Genomic DNA, 17892 nt, shown 5'->3' with positions numbered 1-17892 from the left:
GCATTCAATTCAATAGAAGTACGTCATTTATTGTGTTGCTACATAAATGAGTAAGTGAAAGTATTTCGGTGTAAGAAATGATACAACATGTGATCCAGAAAACTTACCACAGTGGATGAAAAGCAAGAATTTCTAGGAAGGACCCACTTCTTTCAAATACGAAAGCAAAAAATTATTTTAAAGCGATTGATAAACGTTTTATAAAACTCTGTTGTGGAGTGACGAAATAAAGGTTAACAGGATAGGACTAGAGGAGAGACTATTCGTTTACCGTCGTCAGTGCCAATAATATAATCCTCAATTCACTTGTGATGTGATGTGTAGATATCTTGACCGAACGCCAATCCCGAAATTTGTTTCAAAAATTTCATTCCGACAATGTCGATCCTGAAGATACACTTTGTCCAGGAAGGCCTCTTGAATTTGATGTGGATAAGATAAAATCGTTGGTCGATGCAAATCGTCGACTAATTACTCCAGAGATTACTGAAAGATTAAATTTTTACAACGTGACCTTTCACTACCACATTTATATTTCGGGATTTGAAACTCTAGTTTTGCAATACGGCAACTCGCAACCCTATCGTAACGTTTGATATTTTTGATGCTGTACATACTCGGAACGTTTTGCAGTATGAGATAGTACTGTGTTGTTTACTGTAGATGAAAACGTTCATCTCGGTCAAAAAAGTAAAATCAATAGATTTTTAAGGATGAAACTCCATCAAGGACGAGTGTTTATCGATTGTATGATAATTAATTAGAGCGCTGCTTCGATACACGTGACTTCGTGATATTTTATGAAACGTTTACGCGTATGAGCCCGAAAGTAAACAGAGGACAACAGTATGGGCCAAGATGAGCCAAATCCAACCAAAGGTAATTGATCTGTTTGAAAATAGCATAACCTAGAAAAACCTGAACATGGCTATGAAAATGTTTACATTCTTAGAAAGTAGCTTATTTATTCGTAAAGTGTAGCTTGATTACGAAGGTCAATTTTATATCAACAGTGAAAACATTTTCTGTCACTGTATTTTATTTTATTGACAGCGTAGCCATTAACTTTTTACATCGACTGTGGTTTATGAACATGTTCATATATATTGTATGTATTATATATGTACATATATATAATATTTAGTTAAGTACATACATATTTTCTTCTTATAAACGCGGTTATAAACCCAGGGACCTAGTACTAAAAATTGACAAATTTTATCATAACAAATTGTCTGAACAAGTAATCCTCTCAGGTTTAGTTCAACAGATAACAAATATTTCCTTAAGACAGCGAGTAAATGTAGTGAAAATATCTACCAATCTTGTTTAGTTGATCGCAGACATTGGCGCGCAGAGTATGTTCGATAAATTATTTAATTTAATATAAATAAAAGACACCGTTGTAAGAATGACCTACTACCTCGGTTTGGTATTGATTGTGTGTGCAGTGATATTTTGTAGCTTCTTGGTGGCCTTGTTGGGCGCCTTAAGACGTCGGCGTCTACGTGCTTTAGCTGAACAAGACGCTCAACTGCTAAGGGAATCAGGACTTAACTAAAAGTACTATTATACCATATATAATAATAATAATACAATAAATTTTAATGTTGCCAATTGCATAATTAGCTAATTACACTGTCTGTCGTACACGGTATGTACTCAAAATGTTTTAAGAACTTCAGTGAATAAAATTATTTGTATTTTTTCCTTATTATTATTATATATTTCAACATTTTTACATTTATTTGACATTTCAATCCCAGATCTGTGATTTTCGTATTTACTTGCTTTTAATGACTGGTAATTAGTTGATGCTAGAGTTCTTCTCTAATACCTTCAGTGGAAATATAATTTCTTCGGACGGTCTGTGTACGCCTAAGAAAAGTGTTTGCTTATGTTAGTTGGTAGCTATTTTAGAATGAAACATATTTTTAATTAATGCTCCACAAGTTATTTAAAAAAAAATTGCCATGGTATATTGCTCAAACAAGCGTTTTCTATGTACTACCCTAATATTTCCAATAAGTTATTTTTAACTTGAAAGTTTCGATGATGAATTTTTGATTATTCCTTTATCCAAAGCTTGTCAAACTGGAGCCAGCTACCAAAACAATTATCTTAACACTTTAAAAACTTATCTATACGTTGTCTAGAAATAATAATGCTTTTCTATTTTGTAACTGCATTAACTAAATTTCAGAGCAAGCATTATCTTTTGTATTGGCGTCATGCGACTGTGATGGTCGCTCTTGTTCCTATTGAGTGCAGAGTCTGCTCCTGTGTTTCGAAGCATTGTAATCTTGCAGTTCTTGCAAACATGAATATTTTTGATTTTGGTTTCTGTGAAGCACCGCCAAACCTCAAATGCTAAGCTGAGAAGCATGTACCTCTTGGGTGTGCTTCACCCAATCAAACATGTCTCAACTCCACTTGAGTCGAAGCACTGGCTTCACCAAAAAATTCCTTAGGAAACTTACCAATAGCACTGGCGAATCAACTTCGATTCTGTGCGATAAAATCCCGGGCACAAATCTTTCATGCAGGGTGTGAAACCACATTCCGATTCTTATGATGCACACTGTGTAGGTACATTGTTTCACCGTTCAGCTTTCATTTATTTGCTTACGAGACTGTCTGAAGTATTTATTGTAAACAAAGAGTTATTTTTATAAATCCATCTTATCAACTTTGTAAATTCGTATGGATGTCGCATAGATCAACAGGTGTCAGTATGAATATCTGTAGGTACTTGAGTTCTCGAATCGATAAATTGCGATATTACATCTCTGTAAACAGATACACACATATCATTGTGCGCGTTTGTGGCTTTATTATTCTTCACAGAGTTTCAGTTGAATATCTCTCCTCTTTCTTCGCGGTTTTCTCCAGCTGTCTGTTATTATTGTAAAAAATTTAACTACTTCATTTAATTAAATGCGAATTTGTGCTGTGAAACATGTTTGGCTATCCATCAGAAGAAATCCACGATATGGTCGTTATAATTTTGGCAATAACATTTTTTGTTGTGGCCGCGTTGTTGCTTTTTGTACTGATTTTTGCATTTTTAAAGAAGCGTTCCGTGAAGACGGACTTTCAAACACTATTTCCTAAAGGTTGGTGGCATTATCTATTACTTTTATTATTCAAGATTATATTAAGAAAGAAAAAAAAAAAAACAGATTCGGGCGAATACGAACATTATATATAACCGGTCAATTGAAAAACCTTCGGTCTACCATAGTAAACACATTTGAAAAAATTCGTTTTTTTATTCAACATAATTCCCTTCGGGGGTGATACATTGATTACCCTCCACCCTCCGACCCTCAAAATTTGCGATACTATTTTTGCTGTACGATTTGTTCTTTGATTTAAAATAGCTCTCAGTTTCGGCGATCACTTTTTCACTCGACGAAAAATTCTTTCCAGCGAGCATTTTTTTGAGATCTGAGAACAGGAAATAGTTGCTGGTGGGCAGGTCTGGAGGAAACGGTAATGCGGAGGCAATTCAAATCCCAATTCATGGAGGCCATTGTCGTCGTTTTCACTGACTTGTGACACTTGCTTAAACGGCAATTTCGTCCCTCAAACGGTCTAATAATGATATGTAATAAACGCTGTTGATGGTCCGTCCTTTTTCAAGCTAGTCTATAAAAATTATTCTTTGATTCCCAAAATCAGAACGCCATAATCTGGCCAGACGATTGTTGAATTTTTGACCGCTTTGAAGCGGGTTCATCATCTGCAGTCCAAACGGATAACTGTCGATTGAACTTCGGAGTGAAATGATGAAGCCACGTTTCATCCATTATCACATATCGATGTGAAAACTCGCCGTTGTTTTTTTTCAAAAGTGAGCTTTCGCGGGCCCGCTTTGCAGAGAGCTTTCCCATACCCGTGGAAAATATGATATACACGCTCAGTTGATATCTTTAGAGTGCCTGCGCTCTTGACCAAATAGACTTTTTGCTCATCCAAAATAGTTTTGTGGAGTTTTTACCTCTTTGGGCGTCCACTGCGTTCACCGTCTTCGGTGCTTATTTCACCACGTCCAAACTTCCCACACCAATACTTGATTGTCCTGGGGCAACCAAGTTTTTGTTTTAGTCAACACGCCTTTTACAATTACAAATGTTGCTTCACTCAAAATTATATAATTCACAAACTAATGTTCGCCTTTAGAAGGTTAAGGTTAACTAAAAATCATATGTATTTTATTTTAGTAATGTCAGACTGGGGACTTTTAAAATGACCTGTTACCCTAGAAAAAGCAAGAAATTAATGTGTCAAATATATCTGATTGACATCTCTGTGATTTGATTAGTATTATACATTATCTAATGATATTTTTAAACTATTTAATTAAAAGAAAGACACGACGCCGATAAAAGTTCTAATCAGGAACATAAATCTTTCTACATTGATTCCATGTGATAATATACTCTTCAGAAATCGTCGTCAGACGTCACACACCATCCACTCGGATGACATGACCTAGCCAGTGTAGCCGCTGTCTCTTAATTTGCTGTACCATGTTAATGTTGTCGTATACCTCATACAGCTCATCCTTCGAATGCGATATTCCCCGTTGCCAGTGGGCAAATAACCATAAACGTCGACTCATCAGATGTCATTGACAATGCCTCTGCACCATACAGCAGGACAGGAATAATTAGTGACTTAGTGAGTTTGATCTCTGTTCCTCGAGAGAGGACTTTTCTTCTCAATTGCCTACTCAGTCCGAAGTAGCACTTGTTAGCAAAAGTTATTCTGCGTTAGATTTCGAGGCTGACGTTCTTGTTGGTGTTCATGATGGTTTGCTTAATCACAGCAGATATTTCGTCTTGCAATCGTTCACCACCAGACCCATTTGCTTCGCTTCTTTATCAAATGTGGGGAAAGCAGAACTAACGGTGCGGTTGTCCAATGATATCGATTTTCGGCGTACGCCAGCAGTTGTTCAATCTTGTGGAAGATTGTATCTTCCCTTTTCAGATCTGCAGCTCGATTGGGAGTTGCCTTGTCTGAAAACTCGTTTGGTACCGAACGGCTCGGAGAGGTCCTTCCCGATCGTGACGGAGCTTTTGGTATTGCTCAACACCAGTTTACACAGCAGTATTTGTTTTGCGCTCAAATGCTACTTAACAAAAAAAAAAAAAAATTATTATATCGAAATTTTTTTACAGTTTTCTAGGTCTGGTTTAAAAAATAGTACTTTCTCTGAATCAATTAATGCCGCCCACAAGTATGCAATAAATTAGTTATTCACAAGTAATAATACAAATTGAACTTCACTCCAATCGAATTTCACTCAATATTTACCGTTAATGACTAAATTACTCGTATTTGCACTGATAAGCGCCAGCTGTTGAGCGATTTCAATGCCAACTCATGGGTTCGTTCTTTAGTGGCCTCCCAAGTGTCCAGCGCTAATCTTAGATTCTTATCTAATAGGTCTTATCTTTTGGAATTGTTTAAAAACTCATACGCATTTTCAATAGCTAACCATTAACCGCCAACAGCTCGTGTCGTGCCAATAAACTTAATTTAGTTTTGTCGTGATAAATACAATAGTTGATAAATTGTGTACAAATTCTTCTGAGTGAAAAAGAAACACACTAAAACGTTATGTGGACCGGTATGATTGTTGGTATTGTAATGGGCTCCTTCGTAGTCGCATTATCAATTACCTGTTTATGTCTCGGAATTTGCTATAACGTGCGAAAACGTCGAAATATGCATAACAACACAACATTTCCAAGCCGTTAGTATAACCGTTAATTTTAAATTTAGTTAATAAATATTTTTGCGCGTGTGTGTGTGACAATATTGATTGACACTGAGTCAGCGTTGAAGCGTGTACTGATAGTGTCAAATGATAAGGTCCACTAACCAAGAACGGTTGACAACCAGATAACTTGAGCTGTAGATATGAAACGAAACTTATAGGTTGATTGATTTTCGAAATTCTTTGTTTAAAGTCTAGCCGAAAATACTTAAAAAAACTCTTATGATCATATATCATTGACTCCACTTGAAGAAACGTGTGAAATAATTTATTTAATCTGAATTATGACATTTGTCTGAATGTCCGAGCAAAATAAAAATAACTGTTTATAAGTACTATTTTAAGAAAGTTATTAACGTTTGAATGGCTTTAGGGTTTGAAAAATATAATAGGGATATTCAGAATCTGGTGCAAATGGTCTTGCATACTAGAAATTGCAAATTAGCGAACAAATTACACGTATTAAAAATGACCGAAACGACTTAAAAACGCTTAAAAATGATATCATCCCTAGGGAAAACCCGTTGTTTCTATTGTCTTCTTTTAAATCGATATTCATTCAAATAATTTTTTTTTTGTACAGAATTGAATTACTTTTAGTAGGGAATAGAGAGTCAACTTAATCAAAAGAAACTTGAGATAGCAAAATTGTAACGGTACTCAGTTGCCAAGGATCAGTCACCAGTATCCATGCTGAATGCAAGTTTTGGAATACAGTTGCCTAATGGCAACTATCTACTGACGCTGGTCGCCATACAAAATAAGAGTGTTCAGCTTAGTATAAAAACTTGTTTTGTTCATGTTACTGAATCAATTTCAAACATCTATATCTTTAATTGATTATATTTTTGTTTTGTGGTCAATAAAAATTGCCGTCATTGCACTCGCTGACTCATTCGTTATGAAATTGTGTATAGAAAGAAATTGTATACTGCTAACTCGCTTGCATCGTGCACACACTCTAATACCCCTATCTATTCCTGATTAAATTCAACGCACTTCCAGTCTTCCATGCACTGCTTTCTTATCGTTCAAACTATGATTCTTGTTTATTTTGAAAATTTACTTCTTTAGTTTTCTATAAATATTGTGCTTGCAATCATGGATGATGTGACAGCTGCTAGATTGCAATTGATTTTCGGTTTTATTATAGTGGCGATGTGGTTTTACTGTCTCTTCGAGGTGTGTCGTAGGCGAAGACATCAGCAATACCAACAATTTCCAAATGTTGCCAGTAAGTGAGATATTCGGAGCATAGTGTGTCTTTATACCATAAATATTTCGATAAAAATCGGATCGTCATGTCATCGTTTTGACACATGGTACTTTTCTATTATTGTTGTCAGTTGTTGATCGCGCATGGGTACTTTCCTATTGTAAAGTTAAAATCTATTTTTGTACCCAGTTTCGTATCCGCAGCATACTTTTACTATTATCTTATCAGATTAGTATTGTATCTAATCTCAGCCTTTTGCGAAACATAACTCGTGTACAAAAAGTGAATTTGAATATCGACAACTACAGTTAACACGCAAAATTTCATCAGTGTGGTTCAGGGTCTTCATATTGTGCGCGGTAAAGATGATCGCTGTAGGCTTTGCTATTTGTCTATCTCTGCTGTTCCTCGCTGTGTTCGCTTTAATTGCATTGGGTATTTCAGCGTATTGGAGAAGAAACTATCAGCATCATCTGCGGTTTCCTAAACGTTAGTATCCGGTTTAAAACTCATTTATTTCTCTTAATCTACAGCTGGAATTGTAATTTGATTGTCGAAAAACATGCGTTCAAATTTGCTGGAAAATTACTACAAAACAGTGCAATAAATCAAAAATGTCTGTGCTAGAATCGATAATATCGATTATTTAGTTAGAATATCGACTTCGTAAGTCATCTGATTGTGTGTTTCAGTTTTAAGTGCAAACGGATGATATTTCTCTTAAAAAATCCAACTATCAAATAAAGAATATTGAAAGAATAAAGATGGAGTAGAAAGGTATTTTACAACACCAAAACAATTGAATAATTGACTTTTAAATGTGGATCTAGTCTCAAACTAGCGCTAAACTTTTGAGTGTTAACTATTACAAAAGTGTCTTGAATGCTGTAGAGTTATGAGCGTAAATAAAGAGAACAAGACAGTTCTTGGTTTGGAATTTGACAGCAGTTGCTAACAAATAGGGGAAAAAATATAACCATATATATATATGTGTATGTATATATTGTGACAAAAAAGCACACGGAAATTGTAATAAAATTCCCTGGGTATTTTGCTAAGTGGGTAGGGCTGTCCTTAATTACTATGCCAAATATGAGCGCTATCTGCCAACCAGTTTGTTTTCAACAACTGCTTAAGTCTACTACACTACACCTCAGTAGTGCGCTGTGATTTTTACAATGGATAAAAATATCGAACAAAGAATTTGTCTCAAGTCTTGTATTTAGTTTTATCAAAAACACAAACCTACGAGTGGCATAAAGACTTCAAAGACGGTCGGGAGATCGCTGAAGACGTGCCTCGTTCTGGACGACCTACGATCTCTTTAACAAAGGAAAATATTTAAAAAATGAAGAATATGGTGATTAAAAATAGTCGGGGAAGTGTTAGAGAAAAGGCAAGACAACTCGATATCTTTCGCGTGTCCGTTCGAATGATCTTGGTGCATATTTTGGATGTGAAACACGATCTTAGACGACTTGTCTCGATAAAGCTGATTTTTTTCAAAATGAGTACGGTACAAAGGGTTCTTGCAGGACATGCCTGATCGTGGAATTCCGATCCCACAATCATAGGAGTGATATGACATGCAAACAAGTCCACAATCAATGGAATAGAGGGAAAAAACGAGCCGAAACCAAAAAAACACCAAAGCCGTTTCAAAATCGAGGTGATATTCATTGTATTTTTCGATATTTGGGGTCAATAAAGAGTTTTATTTAGCCGTATTGAGGTGTTTGTATGAGAACATCGGTCGGAATTCTGGAAGAACAATTCATGGACTTTACACGATGATAATGCTCCATTGCATCGGGCGACGATTGTAACCGAGTTTAAAGCCAAAAACACAATGAATAGCATCGATGGTCGATCGTATTCGCCAGATTTGGCCCCGTGTGATTTTTTCGTGCTCCCTAAACTGAAATTGACGCTCCATGGAATCCGTTTTCAGTCGATCGAAGATATAAAACAAAATTCGCTGAAGTCCATACCAAAAAGTGTTTCGGTGTTATTGTTAGCATACGTGATTTACATCTGGTGGGGATTACTTTGAAAGCGACAAAATAAATATTGATTAATAATTAAATATTTTCCGAATTATTAACACATTTTGTCAGAATGTATATAATATAAGTACTAGGGTGGATAAAAAAAATTGTTTTCTTAGATACCATAAAAGTTGTACGAAATTTTCTTTCTATCTCACAATTTATTAGCTCAACTCAACTAAGAAATGTTGCATTCGAATTCATTGTGACGTCAACTGATTCTTATGCGTGTTCGCTACAGCTCCACAAAAATATGGGTTAATTCGTGATTGTAGTTCAACATTTATCTTATCTACATATGTATATAAATAACTATTATGGATATGTTATGTTTCTTCTCCCATATCAGTATAATAATAATAAAAACACCCGCCGGTTCGATTAGTGAGTTAATTTACTTTCTAAATTCAGCATTTAAAGTCGCATCGCATAATTAGAAAAATGGTGTTCTTTGCTATTATGTTCATTACTGGCACACTGCTATTTGTTACCTTGGCGTCAAATGCCATATTGGCATGTCGAAGAATGTATCGTGATGGAAAATGTTAGTATCGTGAACAATTAAAAAAAGTAATATGGTAAATTTTGTGTTTGAAAATATAAAAAAGTCTATAATAATATAAATAAAGAAGTTGCCATGCAATAACTTTATTTTCATCGGTCAGTTTGTATGGCAGCTTTTTGCTAGTGTGGTCCCATCTGAAAATCTAGTATCATAACGTTGCCTTGGATAACAATTGAAGTAAAATTTGGTGAACACATTTCGTCAAATAAAAAAGTTTATCATGCAATAATTTAGTTTTACCCGTTAAATGTTTTAGTGGCTCAATATTTTTGGTTCCAAAAAATAAGTACATAGCTTCTTGGGGAGAAAAGTGTGAAAATTTTCAGATAGATATCTGAAAAGTCAGTGATTAATTCACGTATATACAAACAGACGTACTGGCTAAATCGACTCTGCTCGTAACCCTGACCTTTTATATGTACACATTACACTTTATAGGGTCTCCGATGTGCCTTTCTGAGTATTACAAACTTAAAATGTTACAAAAAGTCTTAATAGATTTATGTTTAGATTAGAATTAATTGTTCTAATCCTTATTTATCCATATGCTATACTTTTTAAAGTACAACATAGTGGTCTTATACAGACCTGTAATTAATTCTTCAAACGATAATCAGTTAAGTAATAATATAATTAAATAATAGTAATTCTAATTATAGTCAACTTGTCTGTTGATAGTCTCAAACAAGCAAGGGGGTTTTGTACATTTTATTTACACATATGCTTTTGGTGTTTGGTTTTATCTCTGTTGTCAAGTTGTCTAAATTAGTGAAATACCAGGTCTGATAAAAAAAAAAAAAAAAAAAAAAAGGCTGCGTTTAGACTAGAAAGCTTTAGTTACACATGGCGACAACAGTATTAGTCTTACCACTTCATTCGCTAATTAGAAATTCCCATGAATCTGAATTCTGCCAATTGAACTGTATAAATAATCCAAATATTTTAAAGATATTACGTTGCTAAAAGTGGCCATACGCGACACACAAGTGCGTTAGATCGGTATGTGTGCGCATGCGGTTTACTCGTGTATGGGCGGGTGCGTATACCGATCCATGTTCGCGAAAATGTTTGATTTTTTACGATCGGTGTGCGCACATGTGTGTCGTGTATGGCGCTGTGTGCACACAAAACCTCATTTCTCTCGTGTCGCCGAACAGTGAAGATCGCGTTCGAACAATGGCAAGTGTTAAGGAGGGAGCCTGCATTAGAGGCTTCAAAAAATCGGAGAGAAATTATTGATTCAAGCGAAATTTCTAGGCGTTATAGTTATATATTTGAACATCTTTCACAAATTTTTTGGATACGAAATTTTTGATATTCTACCTTTGTGAAGCAATTGCCCGATGCATCTCGCATGTGCATTTTTCGGATGGCGGGCAGGATGCAGAGCGCAATTTCTATCAAAAACAAAAAATTCAAAGAGATTCATATTTTTTAACAGTTTATTTTCCAGTTAAACTAAGAAAATTTCAAAAAAAGGGTAAAATTTTACAAATTTTTTAAAAATTAAAACCAACTAAACAACAACTACTTAATGTTATTTAAAAATATGTTCAGACTTGAATTTTCTTAGTTTAAATAAATTATAATTTTATTCCATACTAAATAAATAATAAACTTTGCCCCAATTCTATACGACGTTTAGTTTTTTGCTATCGCCCGTCAATTAAGAACAATCGTAAAAATGAAAACCCGAGAAATCGCGCTTCAAAGTTTTCGCTTTTTGCTCACTATTTCCCTTCTAGCTTCGATAACATTTCGAAATCCCATCTATAACTTTGTGGACATATTTTTAGACATTTTTTAAAGATATTTAAGCAAAACAAAAAAAAATCGATTGTTTGAAGCTTCTAAAACAGGCTACCCCATTAATAGAGATTTCGTATCATAGTTTATTGATCTAAAAACAAAAAATGAAATAGCAATTTGGCAAACGAAAAGTGATAAATCTAAAAATAAAATTGAGAAAAATAAAAGTTGGAATAACTTATTAATGCAATACAAAGTAGATAAAGGTGCTACATTAGAAATAAATTCCAAGAAATGTTCCGCTTGCTTGTCGCGCATGTTCACTGTGTGAAGAACGAACGCAAAATGGGTTTGTGGGTTGTGTATGGGCGAAACGAATTCACACAGATCGAACGCACCTGTGTGTCGTGTATGCCCCCTTAAACCCACTAGAAAATAGTTTGATATATTGGTATGATAATTGACTAAAATACCACAAAAGTCCAGCAGACGGCACAAAACTTTATCTTATTGCAGCTGTCACAAATATAGAATTGGTTAATATTGACAGATATATCTCAATCTATATCACTTATATTCTATATTGTTTCTAATTGCATGCCTGTTATCTTTCGTGACTATTTACATATTTATATAGGGTTATCACTTGTCTAAATATAATCTGACATTTGATTTGAATTTATTTTTAAACACCCAAATCTTAAATACTTGAACTAAAACAGTACAGTGAAGTAGTTTATTACTGTGCCGTAGCAGAGTATAAAAATGTGTTTTTTTTTAACTATTGTGGGTTTGAAAAGGTTTTCAATATCATATATATTCAAAAAGTGCTGTTTTTCGAAACTTTTCTTAGGTCCAAATGATCTTTAAAAATGGTTCTCACTGATCCTTACGATATTCCAACGATGCCAGTAAGATCTGTGATTGTTAATCGTCAATACTCAAGCACCAATCCCTTTATTTAATTGATATTTTTTGAATAATTTGTAGCAATCAAAAACACTTGCTCGCGGCAAACAATTATCACCGAAGCCCTTTTCTAACATTCTGAACCTTTCAACAGAAAAAATAACGCTCTTATCTTAAAAATATTCCAAAATATATTTACGAACTTTAGGATACATGTTATGATACAGAAATTGCAATTTTATTTGTGAATTTTCATTATCTCTAAACCAAGTAGTAAAAATTATACAAACAACTAATAGCATCGACATCACTGTATTAGGTGTGCTACTTCGTTAGGAAGACTTGAGATTATTTTTAATAAAAATTTAAGTGCAAAATCCATTTGGCAAAATAAATTAAATAGATTTTGGACATTATTTTTGAGAATAGTTGCCACATGTTTATTTATTTAAATACAATGATAAAATATATAATATTACTATATAATCATCGAACCAAACAGGTTTAAGAATTTTTTCTGTCAGAGTTACCACCTGTGTCATATTGTAAATCAATTAAAATTAATGACCATTTTCAAAACAAACAGGGTTTTGAAATATTTTTGAGGGAACAAATTTTCGGAAGAGTTGCCATCTTTTTTTTTTGAACACAATTAATCAATACTTCAATAAACTATGAAAAATTAGTACACGATAATCTAACCAGAGAAGTTTAAAAACGTTTTCTTTTTAACCAATTTTTGAGTCGAGTTGCCACCTGTTTACTTTGGAAATCAATTACAGTTAATGGAATATTTGAAACCAAATTAGTTTATGTAATATTTTTGAGGGATCAATCTTTGAGAAGAGTTACCACCCTTTTTTTAAATTTTTTAAATTTATAATTTAATCAAATATTACAAACCAAACTTAAGAAATATTTCAACAGCCTAAACTTTTTTAAATTTTCTCTAAATTGATAAAACAAATATTACTACTAATATTAATTTAAGAATTTTTCTGCTCGACTTCTTTTGGAGAAGAGTTGCCACCTGTTTCTTTTTCAATCAATAAAGATCAATGAAATATTTCAAAGTAAAAATTTTTTTTTTAAATGTTTTTGATTTTTTGTGTTGTTGAGTTGTCACCTGTGTATTTTTTTTAAATCAGTTAATTTGATAGAATGAATTAAGTATTACAAACCAATTTTAAGAAATATTTCTGTATCCATATATACACTTTTTGAAGAGTTGCCACCTGTTTATTTTTATAAATATCATTAAATTTCTTTGAAAAGTCACTTAGAACGAATATATAAAATAAAATCAGTAATAAAACATTGGTACTATAATGAATGCCATATTTGCTGCTCATGTGTCTAGATGTGATTTGGGTTAAAAAAAAGTATCCAACTGAGTTCCTACTTGAAAGGCCCCCCTTCTGACGCTCACTCGATTTTTAATTAGGTTGTACCAACTGGTATTTACTTTATTTGTTATGGCAAATGTTTAGATCTTATCGACAGTACGGGACTTTATCAATTTTTTTTGCGTAATAACTAATTTGGGTAGCATTTGTTGAAATCAGCATTTGCTTCAGTTCAACTTCAACTCATTCTGCGTTAAGTTGTTGTATCTCCGTATTGTTTCAAAGTTATTATTTTTGTTTATTTTATGGAACAATAATGATTGACAGCTTGGGTATCACTTTGTTTATAACATTTTTTGTATTCAGCTTAGCCGTTTTGGGTGCTTTCTATTTGCGTGGACGCCAGCGGCGCACAAATGAAAGAGTGTCCAACAAAGGTTGGTTCATCAGTAAACTGAAGAGACATTTCAACTATCAGGACATATTTATTACACAATTGATAAGTTATTGTTATGAGATGATAACACGTTTAAAATACGAGCATTTACGACTACTCTTATCAAGTGCGATATGGTATATGGTATATGCTTTCTTGTTTGCACGAAAAGCCTAGAAGTGTATCTCAACTCAGTGCGGATCTTTATATTGTCATAAGTTTGTGCGAAGTGACCTTTGCTGCTGTTTTGTTTTTTTGAATTGCATTACTTAGCTGAAGTATAAAAAAATGGAGGATTTCATCATAGTGTTCATTATAAATTTCATTATTCTCATAATGATTTTAGTATGTGTAACTTGTATTTGCCCGAAAATACGTGAAACGCGCAATAGAGGTCGCATATTAGCTGGTAGCAGTGAAGATACAATTTTATTTTATTTTAGGAAGTGCTTTATTTCAGCTGTTCACTGACCGACGGCTACCACGAAATTGAAGCCCTGTTTGTCCTACTATAGTACTTTTTGTTTATAGCCATTCTTTGGAATGTGCGAATGTTACAAATTCCAACCTCAAATATATTTATATGCATTCACCTGGCAAGCACCAAACAATACTTAACTCGTCTTAACTTTATCTACTCTTATTGCAGCGCCCGTGGTGGTGACATCAACTACACACACAGCACCGGGCAGTTATCCGGTAACACAAGTGCCACCCCCCAACACTTATCAACAGCAGCCAATGTATCCACACTACCCAACGGCAACAAGGTAAGTCGTCAACGCTTTTCGCAGCATTATATTAATTATATGCTGTGTACTATAATTACACGTGGCACAGCGCTGCATTTTGAAACCAAATTTAACATACATATTATTTTTTATGCTTCACAGCGGGCCCAACCAAATGCCTATGCCCATGCCGATGCCAATGCCAAGCGCCCAACCGCCAATGCCGGGGTAAGTTTTGTCGCACTATTATATACTAATAAGTTTGCCATGAAGTTTGTAATACCTATAAGGAATTATCGGCGGCCCTAAAAAATAGATATATAAATGATCAGTGTGTCGAGCAAACTTTATATAGCCATGATCGACTGTCTGTCTGTGTCTTTTGTTTGTATATATCCTAAGGAAGCACTCAGTTTTTGAGATATCGATCTAAAATTTTGTACACGTTCTCTTCTCACAAAGGAGCGGTTAATTTGTCTAAAACGACGATGTCAGAGACCGAGAGCATAAATATTAAATTCTCTTTTCTTCGGTACATGCGCTGTCTTAAAAGCCTTTTGACCCAAGATTGATCACAGCCAATCTAGTTATCTGGCAACTAGAACTAGCGGGAGTTGAAATTAAACGCCTATGCAAATTTGTATTGTTAGTAGCCAATACAAATTTGCTAATTTATTTAATTCGAACACAGGAGTTCTTCTGTGGCTTGACAAAGCACTACATATACGAGTCCACGTGCGACCTTCGATCGGCCATCTAACCTAACCTAATCAGACCCATCACAAACAATTTCTTGTATGGAAAAATTGTTTGTTTGATGAGATATCTTCAGAAAATCTGGCATGTATTATTGCCCAAAACAGCGCTACAATTTCCAAATCTTTTTCGGGAAACTACAGCAGTCGGTCGGTCAGCGGTAGATCAAATTCAAGTCATTCTTTGAAAAACATTTTATTTGCCGAGATATATTAAAGACATTTGGCATGTATTGTCTTAAAGTTCCTGTATGGAAAATTTTTTATTTGTGGAAGGTATTACAGCTTCGGTGTAAACGAAGTTAATGTTTTCTCGTTTAATTGTTTATATATATATATTTTTTTTTATTATTGTCACCAACTAATTTGCAAAACATTTCTGCTTGCAGTATGCAACCTTATCCACCAGCGGTGCCTGCAGCGAATTACAATCCGCCCAGCTATGAAGCCGCCGTGGCGGGTGTGGGCGTGGCCCAACCAAATACTTACGAAAAACAAGCGCCCTACAATCCCAACTATAACGCATACTAGAGCTCGACCGACCATAGTTAGTTTTACATTTTCAAAATCACTGCAAATCGTTGCAGTTTTGATATATACCTATTATACATACATATATACATACTTATTTATTAAGTAAGCCATATAATGCGCGCTGCTGGTGCTGGTGCTGATAATAACGAAGTTCTGGTTTTCTGCCAAAATGCGATAAGATTTGTTTGCAAGCATTTGGAATGCACGAGAAAGGAGAATAAGCAATTTGAGGTGGTTTTTTGCTATGGAAAACTTGGAAGTAGCCACAACTGTGAACTCCGTAACAAAACAAAGAAGTTAACTGCGAACTAAACTAAAAGAAAATCATAAGCATTAAAAAGTAATTTAAATAATTGATTTGCTTAAGCATTGTACGTACAAACTAATTTGTATTTTTTAAACTTCCTCACTGTATATTAAAAAATAACATAATTTACTTAACCAAATGTCGCCGAAACGAATGCGAAAAGTATTAAGATAATATTAATTTACATTTAACATAATATTGTAAAATTCAAATTGCAATACACAAAGAAATACGAGCAAACGAATCAATAAAGAAATGTTTATTTTTTGTAAAAAAAAAAACCATAACCTTCTCTTGTTTAAACTAAAATACAAGACAAATGTGAATATTTGTTTCGCTGMAAGCACAAAGTTGGTTTACAACATTTTTCAATAATTTTGTAAAGTCCAAATGTAATTGTAGTGATATATGTTAAGGCAGCTGACAACAGTTGCAACTTATGTACATATATAGTCACAGTACCGCAGCTTTGTTAACATAACCTCAAGGTTTCAATTGATAAAAATTATACATACATATATCGTCACGTGAAATACAAAACAACGTAACAACATTTTCGGAAATTTACAGTGGCATGAATGAAACACGAAATAAAATGGAACATGAAGGAAACAAATTTTTTATATTTTTTAAAACTGGTTTATATCTGAGTGCAGAACCTGAAAATGTTGAACATATGTAATATTATGTTTGTAATTTGAAGTAGTGAAACGTAATCAATAAGACACTCAATTTCGAATTTTTTGATGATACGTAATTTTGCATTTCAGGTGACGATATGCTTTTTGAAGGGCCTACATGGATTTCCTCGGATAAAAAACAGCCTTTTTTCAACAATTTTTTTGTCATATAAAGATGAAATAATTTATAAGCATTTTTATTGTTACAAACATACACTATGAACAAAGACAGAAACTCGGCCATTGCTTCGCCTTTAAAAAAATTAAAATTTAGGGAATTTTTTTTTTATTGGTTGCAATCGAAATGAAAAAATAATCCTTCGTCCAAGCCCTTAAGACTTGTATTTCATAAACCTGTGTAAAAATTCATAAAGATCGGTTGAGTAGTTCTTGAGAAATCTTGCCAACTGACTTCAAAAACACAGTTTCAAGAAAAACGCAAAGTGAAAAAAAAAAGAAAATTAATTACTCGGATCAACTTGAAAATTTACGACAATATTCTAGAGGTGTTGTAGAATTTAATAAGACAATACAAATTTCGATTTTTTAAAAGCCGTAAACCCAAGTAACCCATTAATTTAAATATTACAAATATGCTTTTATTGATTTATGCGCTGTTTACTAGAAATTGTTGATATATTTAGGGGCTTAATATAGTCTCATAAGTTATAACGATGCTAAAACATAGCACTGATATTGTAATTGCGTAAATTCATTTTTGTATGGAATCCAACAAAAAATTTATCAAACAAGCCTAAAATTTTATGATTTTACGATGCGTTATGACAAGTTGTGAGTTCTCTTGTTCATAAATTAATGATAAAC

General features: G+C 33.8%; 1 protein-coding gene across 10 annotated transcripts in view; it reads left to right on the top strand.

Annotated features, from left to right (window-relative positions):
- Nucleotides 1-16674, top strand: part of LOC108979002 (extensin) — a 22942-nt gene extending 6268 nt beyond the window's left edge. For 3 of the 10 annotated variants that reach the window (XM_018949551.1, XM_018949552.1, XM_018949550.1), the window contains 3 exons: nucleotides 14710-14830; nucleotides 14954-15019; nucleotides 15936-16674. In XM_018949551.1, the coding sequence (XP_018805096.1) occupies nucleotides 14710-14830; nucleotides 14954-15019; nucleotides 15936-16077 (329 nt within the window). In that variant the 3' untranslated portion in view covers nucleotides 16078-16674. Of the gene's footprint in view, nucleotides 1-2944; nucleotides 3117-5509; nucleotides 5768-6885; nucleotides 7026-7316; nucleotides 7497-9469; nucleotides 9600-13853; nucleotides 14062-14367; nucleotides 14470-14709; nucleotides 14831-14953; nucleotides 15020-15935 lie in introns of those variants that run through there. The other 7 variants (XM_018949544.1, XM_018949545.1, XM_018949546.1 and 4 more) reach the window with 7 other exon arrangements.
- The last annotated feature ends 1218 nt before the right edge of the window (nucleotides 16675-17892 follow it).

Source organism: Bactrocera latifrons, unplaced genomic scaffold, assembly GCF_001853355.1.
Source record: "Bactrocera latifrons isolate USDA-ARS-PBARC rearing strain unplaced genomic scaffold, ASM185335v1 scaffold_13, whole genome shotgun sequence".
In the NCBI taxonomy this organism is placed as follows: domain Eukaryota; kingdom Metazoa; phylum Arthropoda; class Insecta; order Diptera; family Tephritidae; genus Bactrocera; species Bactrocera latifrons.
This window is presented reverse-complemented; position numbering and strand designations above follow the sequence as displayed.